The 15,662-nt window shown below is 41.3% G+C and overlaps 1 protein-coding gene across 1 annotated transcript in view; it reads left to right on the top strand.

Annotated features, from left to right (window-relative positions):
- The window catches only part of nol10 (nucleolar protein 10), a 17,428-nt gene extending 5,591 nt beyond the window's left edge, over nt 1–11,837 (top strand). Inside the window, exons 11-21 of the mRNA XM_032500779.1 lie at nt 1,366–1,515; nt 1,687–1,753; nt 2,346–2,398; nt 5,070–5,196; nt 6,522–6,601; nt 6,758–6,856; nt 7,287–7,379; nt 8,045–8,221; nt 9,086–9,396; nt 9,719–9,821; nt 11,083–11,837. Coding sequence (XP_032356670.1) covers nt 1,366–1,515; nt 1,687–1,753; nt 2,346–2,398; nt 5,070–5,196; nt 6,522–6,601; nt 6,758–6,856; nt 7,287–7,379; nt 8,045–8,221; nt 9,086–9,396; nt 9,719–9,821; nt 11,083–11,256 — 1,434 coding nt within the window. The 3' untranslated portion in view covers nt 11,257–11,837. The remainder of the gene's footprint in view (nt 1–1,365; nt 1,516–1,686; nt 1,754–2,345; nt 2,399–5,069; nt 5,197–6,521; nt 6,602–6,757; nt 6,857–7,286; nt 7,380–8,044; nt 8,222–9,085; nt 9,397–9,718; nt 9,822–11,082) is intronic.
- Nucleotides 11,838–15,662: the final 3,825 nt, after the last annotated feature.

The following is a 15,662-nucleotide window of genomic DNA, read 5'->3' as shown; positions in this document are numbered from 1 at the left end:
TCCTTACACAAAATTGTAAAAAAAAAAACACGAATGTGGATGTGGATGGTTCCTTACGATGCTCTTCACAAGTTAAATGACTGATCAGTTCACTATTTTCATTAAATTTGGGTGTTTTATTTAATTTTAGCATTTGAAGAAGAAGAAAAAGAAAAGAAAATGACAGAAATATGGAGGGGCGGGGAACAACAAAAACGTCCCAAAAACCGCAGAAAAAATTGACAAAGACATTGTAAAAAGTGAGAAAGAACTTTGGGAAAAGTTATAAAAACGTCAAAAAGTGACAAACAATGGTGGAGAAAGCTTCAAAAACTTTGTCAAAACAACAACAAAAATGTTTTGACTCAGAAAAACTAAATGTTTTATGGTCTACAACACGAGTACAAATTAAATTAAATTGTACATTTAAAATGTTACTGTTTGTTAATTTCCATTGTCGTAAGTTGAATGATGTGTGATTTGTTGGTTTTTGTGTGTGCCTGAGGACTCTACTGCAAACAAAATCTAACTCTGGGTACAAATAAAGGAACTTGATGTCAGGCCTCTAAAAGGTTACACTGTTCTCAAAACCGTTGACGTCAGGAGCAGCCACTTCCCTTGTTATGTTGCCTCTTTTGGTTTGATGGTTGGTGTTTCCACTTTCCACATTACTTACACCGATTCCAATAGAGGCCAGAGCATCAACTCTTAAATTCTTAATCTTTTCCTTTTAAAATATCCAATGTAATCGGGAACACTGGTGTTCTCGCAAATTTATTAACCTGAGGGGGAAATGTCCTCATCGCGCCGTCCCTAGCCACCTAGACAACTGCTGAAATGATGTAACATATCACATATTGTTTACAGAAATGTACTATTCTAAGGGGATTTTGTCTTTCATTACTTTATTCAACAGGATGGTAGAAGCCATAGTTGATAGATAGATGGTAGAAGGATGGTAAACCCGCCAATAGCGCGGCCGGTAGATAAGCCAGTTTGTGATTGAGTCCTGCAAAATTGTGAACTGAAGCAGGAGAATTAAACGTGCAGGTTTCCAGACCGAGCTGCAGGGCGAAATCAAATCGCCAGCAGAGTGGGCGGGGTTTGCCCAGTCTAATAACCACAGCTTTTGTGATAAATGTTCTGGATTTGACTGTTCAATGTTCCTTGCTTATTAAAAGAAAAACAACAATAGCTGTTTGTATCTTTTACAGAGTAAATATTTAACTTGAGCTACACTTTCTTTTTAAAGGATCGCAAATTGAATCGTAATTGCAATATTTGGCAGATTCATCAAAATTAGATTTCCTCCCCTCAAATCCCCAGCCCTAGTTTTGATGTAAATGGGACAGTTGCAGTGGGGGAAATGGTTGCTTTGTCTTGAAGGTGCTGCTCTATGACCTGCGCTCCAGCCAGCCACTGCTGGTTAAAGACCACTTCTACAACCTGCCAATCAAGTCGCTCAACTTCCAAGATCAGATGGACCTGGTCGTGTCTGCCGACTCCAAGATCATAAAACTCTGGAACAAAGACAGCGTAAGATTCAGTCACAGCCCTCACCGGGACTGACTTCCCTGACTTGTGCCGCATGTGAATGATGATGTGTTAAGGATTGTTTACATTTTTGTATATTATCTTTTCAAAGTGTCCTCACTCTAAGATCAGGACTCTATTTAATGTAATTTATCTCTTATATATTCACCACAGGGCAAGGTCTTCTCCTCCATACAGCCTCAGACCAACATCAATGATGTTTGCATCTACCCTAATTCAGGTGAGAACACTTTCCCTAACAACATAACGTACACTTCATTGATCCCATTCAGTGTACAAGAGGAAATTCATAGAAAGTTTACTCTAAAAAGTACTAAATGCAAAATGAGAATCAGAAAAGGTTTTATTCCCACAATAAGTATACTTCTATAATAATTTTCCTCGGTGAAAGGTGCAAAAGTAAACAAACACACAAACATAGATAGATAGATTGATTGATTGATTGATTGATTATTACAACAATTACTACACAATGGCAACCTGAAGTCAAAAATCTAAAGACATGTTGGCATCATTAAAAACATAAATAATTTAAATTTAAATATATATATATATTTTTTCATTCCCTTTTCATTTTTTGGACAGAAATACATGTACATGCTGCAATTACATATGCAATAGTATATTCAAATAAAAAGTTTTATCAGCCACTATCACAAATACACATGCCAGTTTTGTTTTTAAAGTGCAATGGCACCTTGAAATATACATGAGTCATGACGGAAACCAAATTCAGAGTTTACACAAAAGACATTTAACATGTCCTGCTTTTGTCCTCACTTTGTTTTGCCTGCATCCTGTGTCTCCTTCAGGTATGCTCTTCACTGCCAATGAGGATCCTAAAATGAACACATTCTACATCCCGGTGAGTGCTGAGGCTTTTACTTTTTTACTGCTGACATTACAACCTGCAGAAAAAGGTCCTGTTCACACACTGTTCATCAGGTGCTGGGTTGACGCGTTCATATTGAGACAAATACTTTTATGGTGCAATGAAGGATATTTGGTGTTACAGAACAGCGGTTTGTACAAGCTTCAGCTTAAGTAATTCAGGTGTTTAAGGAAGTGTTGCTGAAAGGAAGCAATATAGTGTATGGGCATTAGTGTGGTTCTCACGAGGCCACTGCATAATAAGTAAAACTGCTAAAAGCTTGTTGTCATCAACCTACGTGTGACTCTCATATGATCTGACATTATTCTAGAGAAGGTGTGTGTGTGTGTGTGTGTGTGTGTGTGTGTGTGTGTGTAAACTTGACTTTGCTTTGTGTAAATGGATGAAGTTCTGACCTGAGAGTTCTTTGACGGCCCTGAGCTTCAGGAAATTGTGACAGGCATTCCTACAACTTTCTTAAACTCAATTGACCAAACAATGAAGCAATACATTTAGACAATAATTGGAATATTAATCGATAACGTAAATTTTATGATAACAATAATATCCCTTCAGGCTGATTGAAGACATGATTACCCTGTCGGGTTATATTCGCTATAACAAACCCCCAACCCTTTACATTATCCCTTACATAGATGTTAATAAAAGTGACACACCTAAAAGTGCTAATTAAATAAAAAAAAACAACAAAAAAAACCAATTCATTTTCACATGATAGAGTATTTTTTGAAAGGACTGCAATCAATGTCGTTGTTCATGTACAATGACAATAAGGGACTGTTTAGTTAAGGGGCTACCAGAGGAGTTTAGGGGTCTGGAGTCCAAAAAGACTTGACCCTCCCTTTGCCAATAATACCTTTTTCTATTATTATTTCAGAAGATTTACTCACTAACATTGTTGTGGAAACACAAACTAAATGCACACTCCCTGCATTACTGCATTACTTCAAATACAAAGTCACTCCTCTAGTGAACTAGTATTCACATGAAATAAAACAATAAAACATTGAGACCATTCAACAAAGCACACTGGGTAATAACACATTCAACACATGAACTGGTTGCTATGGACTCGTCACTTGGCTTCCTCAGTCGTTGTATATCTTAGCATAGGTAAAGCTGCCGGAGCTGAACATTATCCAAAACTCCATTTCGAGCGTTGATTTGGGAGCGTGCATGCTTCCACTTCTTCCTTCTCAAATAACTTACTCTCAAAACTAACTCAAATAACAATTTCACAAATAATCACCGGGACCGAAAGGATATTTGGGTCGGTTATGGCTGCAGGCTGGAGACCTCCTGTCTCATGCCCTCTCAGCTGGTGCTGTCCGCGAGCTTCAACTTTTCAAAATAAAAGCTTGCATCTGGTCCGCTATGTTTTTGTACGTTGGTGTCTTGGATGTTTTTTAACTAAACAGTACGGAAATCATGCTAATGAATACAATTATTCTTTCATTGCCTTAGTTACAACACGATGGAACTAGCAAAGCAGATGTGTGTTGACGTACGTATATGTACGGGCGGGATTCATTCAGTTTGGGAAATCCCACAGTCTCTACAAAGCTACACCTCAAATTGTCTGGCTGACTAAACAGGGAGGGACCCATCTTCTGGTGATGGGGAGCCAAGACTGAGAGCGCGACATGAAGCTACATGGAAAAATATGCACCAAACAAGCCACTTTGAAATTTTGCTGTTGTCATGAATAGAAAAGTTAGGTGACCTTCCCCCCTTGACTAAAAAAAGTTGGATGATCCTCCCCTTAACAAAGAAAAAAAAGACATGACCCCCCCCCCCCCCCCCCCCCCCCCCCCCCCCCATTTTGCTCCGGTGGTCCATTCCATGAATACAAAATGGTCCCTAAAGACATTTTTATACCAAATGTTCTATTCTTTAATCTTTATCTAAAAAAACTCAAAATTGCATATCATGACATATTATTAAAAAAAAAAGTACAATCATTCCCCAAAATGAGCAAACAGGCGAGCTCAAAATCAGTTATTTCCCGTAGCGAAGACTTTGAGAACGGCAGCACAGAAAGCGAAAGGAGAGGGGCAAAGCCTGACATCGGATGACACTGAAGTCAGGCTTAATCCTACGTCTGTTGATCCAGACTAGCTGCAGACAGATGTCCCAGGAATGCACAAATACTGTCCTGCCAACTTTTTCAGCCCAGGGAATCTTTCTACATTTCACCTCTACAAATAAATTGATTTTACACCCAAAGACGGGAGAATGTTGCTTAGAAGATTTACAAAAGGTGCTAATGTTAATGTATATACAGAATACACTCACATGTGGTATAAAGATCTAGCTATCTCATAACATGAAGTCACTTTCGACACTTCTTCACATGTTGCATATGTCTATGGGTTGTAACCAGATCAATAAAGTTAAATTGATTGCTTAACCGGAGAAGCAGTGGCACTCAGCTGTGCCAATGCTTTCCCATGGTTCTTTGGAAAAAGGAAGAGCTCAGCTGTTTCTAACTAGAATGGAAGTATAAACTCTACAGTCTATTTTTGGTTTGACAAATACATGACAGGTTTCATACTTACTCAACAGTCTAAATCTGAACGTGTGTGTGTGTGTGTGTGCGTGTGCATGTGCGTGCGTGTGTGTGCGTGTGTGTGTGTGTGTGTAGGCGCTGGGCCCTGCACCTCGCTGGTGCTCCTTCCTTGACAACTTGACAGAAGAGCTGGAGGAGAGCCCGGAGAGCACAGTGTACGATGACTACAAATTTGTAACCCGGAAGGACCTGGAAAATCTCGGTGAGACCTTGCTGTCTTAATTTGTCCTCACAAACCTGAAAGAAAGAAATGTCAAAGTTAAACAACCAACCATGCAGAAAATATTTCCCCAAACATAGCAGCCCCAATTGGTTGATTTACTCTTTTAGTTCAAAAGCCCATGAAGAGGTAATTTAATCTCAGCCCTGAAAGCTAAACCTAAACGTATGAATCAATCTGACACACTTTGCCACCTTAGGGGTTTGCACAGGTGACAAGACTGCCTAACCAGAAGCTGAGAGAGTGATTGAGAGGTTTAAATAAGAAAATAAAAGGGGTGTAGGGAAGGAGGGTCAGGGGAGGGGATACTGGAAGGGTTGAATGAACATTGGAATGCAGGCTCAGCAGTAAAGAGATCAAATGACAAGAAGCAGAAAGGTGGTTGGCTGCTGTGGAATAAAAGGAGAGTCGGGGGGCCAGGGAGCAGAACAGCAGTGTTGGTTTACAGAAGCTTTTAATGTGGCCCTGTTATGCAACCTCGAGGCAGCATGGGCAGAACACATTAGACAAAATTTGTCCAGACTAGTGCAGTGGCCATTTGCAGTATGTTATATTATTATTTTTCAACTATAAGCTCGGCTGCAGCTTATGTAGATTTTTTTTCCCTCCATCTAGCCGTCACACACATTCAGGTAGCGATGTGGCCCAAGCGGGGGAAGGACAGAGCCTGGCTCAGCCCCCTGAAGAAGCCACTACAGCGCGTAGCAATGTGCCTCCGGCAAGGGAGGGAGCAGCCGGGACAGCGTGTAGCGCTGTGCCCCGGGTGGGGGAGGGGGGGAGCCGGCTTAGCCTGCTGGAAAAGCGGTAGCCTGTTAACGGCAATATATAAGTCTTAAGGGACGTAGCATCTCTCTGCCCCTACTGCTGTACTGCGGGTGTGGGAGACATACACACACAGAGATTCCTCAATAGATTAATTTATAGTTAGATTTATTATTATAATAATAATTATTATTAATATTATTAGATAGTATTTCAGTACAAAACATGTTAACCTCATGGTGGTGATAGAGGAAAAGTCAGGAGATCGCCAAAGTCAGATTCATCCTGGAAATCATTAATGCCTGTGCAAAATGTCGTTAAAATCCATTCAATAGTTGTTGATTTATTTCAGTTTAGACCAAAGTGGTGGGCCGTCCAACCAACTGACCAGTGGATTGCCATCCATATACAAACAGTCATAAGTGGCTGGCTTAAGTGGGCTATGAAGCTCTTGATGTTTGTGCCCAGAATTTCCAATATTTTGTTTTTGTTAATTATTCAGCCGATTCCAGATTACTGTAATTACTTTTCCTTATTTGTGTCAGGTTTGTCTCACCTGGTGGGATCATCTCTCCTGAGAGCTTACATGCACGGCTTTTTCATGGACATCAGGCTTTATCACAAGGTAAGGTGTCTAACTGCTATATGAACTTGGTGTTAACATATCTTGAATGATGCGCTGTGTTGTTCAATTCAGACTGATCATGACGTAACCGACCAAACCTGTTCTCAAAGTGTCTCAAAACAGCATGTTTGTTTTTGCTGTTTGGTTTGGCTGCAGGTCAAAACCCTGGCAAATCCTTTCGCATACGAGGAGTATCGCAAAGATAAGATCCGCCAGAAGATTGAGGAGTCCAGGACCCAGAGAGTGCAGGTTAAGGTGAGAGGTCCTAACACAATGTCTCGTCTTTCCACTAGTGGTTCCAGCTTCACCTAGTTCATAGAGTAGAACTATTCGAATCTCTGACACTGAGAAGTATGTTTGTTTAAGGGATAAAATCATGCAAAAAACAATCTTTTACTTTTTGCCACTTCCTGTTGTTGACATGCTTCAGCTCCACCAAGCATTTTATGGGGTAAAATGTACTTTTCAAACTAGTTTGCACTGGTTACTGCCTGTCAATCGGTTCAACGCCTGAGGACAAAGGTTTTTTCACATCCTGTCACACTCCTCTCAATTGCTTAGTAATTATTTGATGCTTGTCTGTTGAAATGTACGTGCTGTTCTTTTCATGAATGGAAATGATTGGTTCATATTACCCTATTACCTGTGTGCGTAATCAAATGTGCACATGTTCTGACGGATACAGAAGCTGCCCAAGGTGAACAAGGAGCTGGCCCTCAAGCTGATGGAGGAGGGTGATGACGAAGCGGAACTGGCTTCTAGGAAAAAGAAGGGCAAGGTAAGAGAACATAGATTACCTAATCAAGATGTTTTTGTCTCCTTTTATCCTTCTCACGTCACTTCTGTCTTTAGATTAGATAATACTTTATTCATCCCACTGTGTGAAAATTTCCTTTTTACAGCAGAGGCAGTTTCCAACATTAAAAAACAAAAACAACAAACAAGTAAACACACAAACAGGCAAACAACAGACAATGAGCAAAAGGTATTGAATGAATTTAAAGTTTAATGTAAAAGCATTAACTAAAAGGTATTGTAAAGTGCAGTTGCCATAGTACAAAAAAAAGAAAATATTGCATTGTAAGTAAGTGACGTTAAAATTAAATTGAATATGTAATTAAATAATATACCAAAAGTAAGTAACCATAATATAAATGATATTGAACTGTGACCATAAATAATATTGAAAAAGTAAGTACTTGTAATAGAAAAATATAAATACAGGTAATAAAGATAAACAGAGAGTGTGTGGAGTAATTGAGAAAACAGGAACAGAAAATACAACATTATCATGTAGTGCAGGTGTCTGACATCACAACAATATGCCTTAAAAAAAAAACAACCAATGATGTTCTTGCTGTATTTCCCACTACAGCAACTGTAAGCAGGACAAAACCCATCACCCCTTATAATATCCCCCATCTCAAATTTCCACACCTGCAGGCTCTCCCCAGCGTCCTGGGAGACGACCGCTTCAAGGTGATGTTCGAGAACCCGGACTACCAGGTGGACGAGCAGTGCGAAGAGTTCCGCCTCCTCAACCCCATCGTCTCCAAGGTCGGACAAAAGCGGAAGAAGAAGCTGCGACTACTGGCTCAGCAGGCCGCCGCTTCCCAACAGGTAACGCTGAACTTGTTATTTACATTTCCTGCACAGGTATGGGGAATGCATTAAGTTTGATTGACGCTTGCGATCGCGGTCCTATGTTTCTCCCTTACTCCTATCCTCCACCGAGCGTCCTACGCCACTCGCCATACCACACCGGGAGCGTCTCAGAAGCTGAGCCTCTTGCCTACCCGACTCGCAGATTGTATTCAGGGTTTCTACGCGGTATGGAAAACCTGGAAAAGTATGGAATTTGATTTTAGTCATTTCCAGGTCTGGATAACTATGGTGTATATGTTGGAACCCTGTATGTTGTCTCTACAATTGCGTGTTTATTAAGCTAGTATCTACCTTCCACTCCAAGCACTCCTGCAATTTACCTCCATGCCTTCTCTTTTCTAATGATGTCCTTAAAAAAAGATCTGTGATGTCTATTATGTTTTTATTTGTTACACCTCCAAGATGAATCTCACGTTTCTTCCGTGGTGTTGAAAGGAGACATGAATGATATTTGGGGGTGTCTTTTGGTAAACTGACTGGATACTCTCACTGTCTTACTGCCTGCCCGGCTGTCTGAACGGCCTGCGTGAAAATAGACCTGGCGCGTATCTTTAGAGGAGCGGAGAGCTGCTTCACTCATGCTTCTGGGACGCGCCATAGTGCAGCTGGTGGAATATCAAGCGTTGACTCGAACGGCAGCGTTTGGTCACGGACACAGCTGGTGGAAAACAGGTTATTCACAGGTCTCTGCAAGCAAGCGGTGTTTAGAATATTTTCTAACATTTTATAGGGTAAGGGAGGATGAAGCTTCAGGCCTGTACTCCGTGCCAAGAAAGAATATCACATTAATAACTTTGGCTTTGTAAAATCTCTTTGCAGGCGGATGAAGACGACGAGGAGCCCGAGGGGCAAGCCAGCTCAGAGGAGGAGAGCTCGGACGACGACAAGAGCTGGGTGGAGGAGGTGAGGGAGCAGCGGAGGATGCTTTGGGAGGAAGGCCGAGACCGCCGGAGGCAGGAGAGGAAGCAAGCCGACCGCAACACCGTCCTGCTGGAGGGGGGACAGAACGGAGAAGAAACTTCAAACATGGCTGAGAGCAAGAAGACAAGTCAGCCTCAGTACTATCAGATCAAAGCTGGGGAGGAGTTTAGGAGTTTTAACGACATGGCCCGCAAGCAGAGACTACAGAAGTATGTTTTTTTTGGAAATGTATTAAATGGAACTGTTCGAGGTGTGCTGGCTCGTTGTGTGGAACACTCTTTGAAACCTATCATGCAGATTGCTTTAGGGTTTGCAGCTGTTTATGTCGGGAGATAACCTGACCTGTCCAGTTGTGGAAGAAGCTTTTAGGAGCATGCTGTTTCTACATGAATAGATTACCAAACTGAAATCCATAAATAAGAATATATATGATAAGAATAAGAAATAAAATTGAAAAGTAACACACTACTCTCTGACTGCACTGTATAAGGTTTGGTATGATGTTCCTAAGGAATCTGTGTATTCTTCCAGGGCTTCTTTGGAGGACCGTCTAAAGTTAGAGGAGCACTCTGAAACGAGCCACATTGTTGACACTGCAGTGGGCAGCAAGCAGCTCAGCTTCACTCTCAAAAAGGTAAATGTGTGTTCACCATCCTCCTTCTCTTATAACTCACTCCTATGACTCCATTGTTTAAAGCAACAAAGACCAAACATAAAACCCAAAACGTGGTGTCTGCTGGAACCCAGTTCAGCCAATGGTCCAACGTGGAGAGGAGGCAGTCAGGTGGGCTGAAGATTATTGGCAAGAAGAAGCTTTCAGTTCCTACAGTCTCTCAAAAAGACTTACTTTTTAGAAAGGCTAGTTCCTTGTTAATTACCGGGCTAACTTTACAGGCACCGCTAGGGATTTCATTGTTCACAAATGCAGGAAGATTTCCGCGTTGTGCCTTTTTTCACTTTCCATGGCAGTACCAGAATTAATGGGGAAGGGACAGCCCAACGGTGCTTATCCCGGCAATATTCCTGCTGGGGATGTCACAAAACCAAAAATCTATTAGTCAGTACAGGCACCACCAAAAGTACACAATACTCAATACCAAATTTGATACCACATTGTGTAGTTAAGTTAGCTAATGTCGCCCAACGCTGTGACAGATAACAGCAGGGAGAAACAGACTTCACTACCAGTGTGCGAGCTCCAGGTGAAGTTGGGAAATACGTTGCTGTAGATGTAATCTTACAGTAACTGGGGTGGGAAATTGGTTGGCCAGATTACCCTGCATATCAATCCCTTGCCCGTTTACACAGGACCCATGCAGGAAATGTTCTTGCACATTTCAGGGGCATATTATGTATTATCGATATATCAATATCGTGATATGAGTCTAGATATTGTCTAAGATCTTGGATATTGTAATATCGTAATATGACATAAGTGTTGTCATTTCCTGGTTTTAAAGGCTGCATTACAGAAAAGTTTTTTATATATATATATATATATATATATATATATTCTGAATTTACCAGACTGTAGTATTATTTGCCTTTACCCACCTAATCATTTTATCCACATTACTGATGATTTTTCATCAAAAATCTCAAATCAAAAACGTATTTTCCTCGGTTCTCAGGAGGATATAGTTTGTGAAAGCACCAATAGTCAACACTACAATATCGTTGCTGTATCGATATCAAGGTTTTTGGTCAAAAATACCGTGATATTTGATTTTCTCTATATCGCCCAGCCCTGCCTGGAAGGGAATAATGATATATAGTTCTTGCTCCCCCCTGAGTATAATGGTATAATTACTTGACCCCATGAAGGTACAGGTGGCTGAAATGAAGTGGTTTCAACACAATTGATGTAACATGCGTTATTCTGTCCTCATTTGCAGTCAGAGCAGCAGAGGAGGCAGCAGCAGGCCGAGCGGGAACACCACGAGGAGAGGAAGAAGCTGAGGCGCTCAGCCGGACATCTGAGCAGCGGCCGCGGGAGAGGCTGGGGTGGCGGCAGGGGGAGAGGAGGACGAGGAGGACGAGGGGGAGGGAGGGGGAGAGGCCGGTACTGAGAAGGGCTGCCTAGTCCATATCCAGGGCCTCTGTCCTAGATGGACAACAGAGGCATTACTGGCACTGGGTTTTGTATTGGCTTCCATTAACACAACTAGTGTTGAAGAATACAGATTTTAAGCCCTAGAGCCATACTGGAGACTGAGGATTCAGCACATGTGGCAAAGACTGACACAGATGAGCAGACAAGCCTTAAACCTCCCCCACCCCCACCCCTGCTCCTGGGTGGTATGTGCCATGTGTTTAGCTGCTCTTCTGCAAATTCTGAGCATAATCAGAAAGATTACTTATGTTGCTGCCTGTGTGTAATGTTTATGCCATTATCCAAAGGCAGGGATGGCCCCAGACGGAGTTAGATATATGAAAAGCTGAAAGGACTCAACATGACCCGCCTTGTCTCAGACGTCTAGTTTCTTACAAGTGCTCCTCATTGGAGCCTACTATTTCAGTTAATGGAGGGGGAGAACGTTTATACTGGTGCAAACACAGTTTGTATTTTAATGATTTTTGTTATTACTGCATATTGTTAAGCCAATACTGGATTAACAGCTATTGTCCTAATATATTTGGTACAACATTTTTTGACTACATTGCTTCTTTTTTTTCGAATGCCAAAATGTCTCAAACTACTTTCATGTGTCAGAAGTAAGAGGAGGGGAGGAGAAAAATGTGAATGAGGGAATTTTCTTTGTTCTTCCCCCACCAACAACTGCAGTTCTTGGAAATAGAAGGACTGTCTGGGTGTCCTTCCCATCCCCCAGTGTGCTGATGGTGTGAACCCCTTCTGCTTCAGCATCGGTTCATTTCAAATGGGAGGGAGGCGCCTTTCAGCCCTCAGCATGCAAACACTGGCCCCCAGGCTCATTTGATGTCGCCATGCTTTTTCACCATCACCGATCTGTCAGGGTTAGTGTCTGCATGAGCAACCACCTATTGAAGAGAAATCCAGTAAATTAGCATGTTGGACAACAAATTTCACCCTGGACATTTGCTACAAGAGCCAGACATAATTTCACCGTTGTAACCTTTAGAAGAATAGTTCAACGGTTTGGGGGAATACACTTATTTCCCTTTCATGGTGGGTGTTACTTAGGAGGATTGATACGACTCATGTCTGTACGGTAAATACCAAGCTAAAGCTGGCAACTGGCTAGCTTAGCATAGAGACTAGAAATGAGAAAACCGCTAGCCTGGATTTTATACAGATTTAGCAAACAAGAAACATTGGTGCAATTAGTGAGCTTTAGAGGTGCTGATGAGAAGATTTTTTACATTTTTGACCGAGTCACCAAGCTGATTCCCCTTGTCCTGTCTTTTTTTCCCTCTGTTAAGCTAAGCTAAAAATTCTGCTGGCTCCAGCTGAATATTTAACATACAAACATAAGAGTCATATTAGTTCCCTCATCTAAATCCCAGCCACAACACAAATAAGTGTTTTTTACTTTCCAATATGAAGAACTACTTCTCTACTTTCTTACATCACCTTTTGTTATTGCTGTGTAACATTGTACATGGCTAAAACAGGGTCTTATCATACTTAGAAACAAATGAATTGGTCCAAAGCATTTTGAGGGTAAACAGGAGGATTTTCATCCAGGTTTTTGTTGAGAGATTACTGAGGCCAGGCGACAAAGCTTTGTGTTGGGACACCAGTGACTGTCCCACTGTAGAACAAATAAACATCTTTTAGCAGATTGTGATCTGGTAAAACTCTTCAGGCTGAGTTTCAGGAAAATATCTCTTTCCCTTCTCTTTGGCTTCACCGTGACAACTGGCAATCAGGCCTAAGGAAGTGGGTCAACCAAAGCTGGCACAAAGAATAAGGAAACTGAATTTCCACAAAGACACGGAAGTGCGTGACCGGGTCAGCTCAGTTGGTTGAGCAGGCACACATATGTAGAGGTGTATGCCTCAATGCAGAGGTGTTATGGTTTGAGTCTGCCCTGGATCATTTCCTGCATGTCTTTCTCTCCCCTTTCATATATAGCTGTCCTTTCCATTAAAAACAAATATGTAAAAATAATTAAAAAAAACAGACAAGGAAGTTCTATTTGATGGACCTTGTATGCCAAACCATTATGTAGACTGGTCTGCGGTTTGAGATTTCTGATATGAAATTAATCAAGGCATGTTTTTACTTGTAATGATCAAAGATATTGCTTAATCTAATCAGAGCTTGAATGCAGTGGGACATTAGGCGTAATGATACATCGTGGTGTGTTTAATTATAGAACTAAGAACCAGGGATCCTTTAAACTGACTGAATCAAACCATATGTGATGGTTTGTGGTAGCGGCCCCCTTTTCCTCAGAAGGGAGATGGGTTTAAAGCTGTAGTGCGTAACTTGTTGATATTAATGAACATCCGTTACATTCAAGCCATTACCAAATGAGTTGCTACAAAGCTAATTTAGACTATCAGCTCAACACAACTCTGTGTATTTCTCAGTATGGCTATGTTCAGAAGATTGTGCCGTACGGCAACCTTCACACACAGAAACTAGAGTGAAGAGAATTGCCTCTTCTGAAAGGTCCATCATGTTTTTTAATCCTTCGTGTCCTCCTTGGCTACTAGTAAATGCGTGTGGTGGGGGTGGTGCGCATTCATGTAAGCCTTGTACTTGTATCATATGGATGCACCTACAGTTTTGTTGTCAATACCTAGAATTCCTCATGGGGGAGACAAAAACTCCCCTCCTACAGTAGGAGGGTCTGGCTAGTCCACACAGCACTCTGGGGAGGGGGAAAAACGAGCTCTGGTTTATTGGCATTTATTTAAACCAATCACAATCGTCTTAGGCAGTGGTAAGCGTAGGAAGGAGCCACGGTGCCTCTGTAAAAAAAAATTAAAAGCCTCAGGAAGGAACTTGTTACAGTGGAACGTGTACACTCAAAAATTGTTTAGTTGTGCAACAGAAAACTCAGATTAGAGAGATAGTCCAGCTAGCTGTCTGGATGAATCCACCGGAGTTTAATATTACAACTCAAAGAAAGTGGAAGGTAACTGACTTGCGGCCAAAGTGAGGGACATTCATATTCATATATATATTTTATTATACAGGAAAGTTAGAAAAAGTAACATTCAGCAGGTTCCTGTTCTGCAGAAACATAAAACAGGCACATTGGCACCTAAACAGTCCCAGAAGTGAAAGTCGACTATTTTATATGAGACTGTGGTTAACTTTAATATCTCAGCCCATAGTGTGCAACTTATTTAGTTAGCCTATAATGTTATTTCTTTTATGTTGTAATCAACTTGTCCTTTCCAAGCTTGACTCACTTAGTGTACATATCTGCATCTTTTCAATCAATCAACTGGTTTAAATCCTATTATTCCTCACCGCATATCATTATGTAGTCCTACCTTTATTGTAATTGTCTTTCCCTGTCTTTCTGTCAGCACTGCTTCTAGGATCTTTAGATTAGGATTACACCTTCATGTAGGTGGAGGTTGGGGGTGTGGCCTTGACCAACTGCCACTTTGCTCCTTTGAAAGCCATAATGTCTCTCTCTCATGGGTGGGCCAAATTCTCTGGGCCGGCAATGCAGAGAAACGGGAGGTAACCTTGCCTGTTATGACCTCATAAGGGGCAATAATCCAGATCTAGGTACTTTTGTAGCATGTGGCCCCCTTGCTCTCTCCCCATGTTTCAAGATAATGTTGGGAGGCTCCACTAAAGAAAAACAGTTAGTACACATTGTAAGAGACAGATTCACATACAATGAAATAAAGGAGCCTATAACAATCCTGAAAGGCAATGAAAAAAAGAACAACAATGACTAAATATAAGAAGCAATAACAAACACAAAAATACATACATTTCAAACCGAGTGAATATTGTACAGGGGGCAACATTATACTCCACTTTGAACTTTTAAAAATAAAAGCAAAAAGTGGAGTTCAGGGGATACTGTACAGCATGTCAGTGAAGATGATAATGCCATGGTGCTACCTCTCTAAGTTTTATTTAGAATATTTTTATGCAGTGAGTGAATTTTCTATTTAATCCATTTAACATTGATTAAGTAGACACTAACATTGCAGGGACCTTTCTTTTAATTTGATCACAAATGCATGCCCACCTGCTGTAACCTTTGTAGGCCTCTGTGGGTGATCTGATGGATTTGGCCCTTCCATGATAATTTCATAGAGAACCATGACACATTCAATGTGTCTCTTCAGCCTGTGCCTTTTTCCCCGTAAGGATCAAAGGAGCGAAATGTGCTGATGCAGCTTGTTCACCGAGCTACAGGCCAACCCAGGAAAGCACAAAAGTCTTCCATTCTTCCAGTGAAAATATGATCACTTTTTTCTTTTTTTCCTTCCCTGCCTTGGTCTCCACAGTGCCCGAGCGAAACCAACTGTGGGCAACTCAATGATGAGTCAGCAGAGAGCCAGATTAAAC

Source organism: Etheostoma spectabile, chromosome 20 (assembly GCF_008692095.1).
Source record: "Etheostoma spectabile isolate EspeVRDwgs_2016 chromosome 20, UIUC_Espe_1.0, whole genome shotgun sequence".
Lineage (NCBI taxonomy): Eukaryota > Metazoa > Chordata > Actinopteri > Perciformes > Percidae > Etheostoma > Etheostoma spectabile.
Note: the sequence above shows the minus strand (reverse complement) of the source record. Positions and strands in the feature narration are given on the sequence as shown.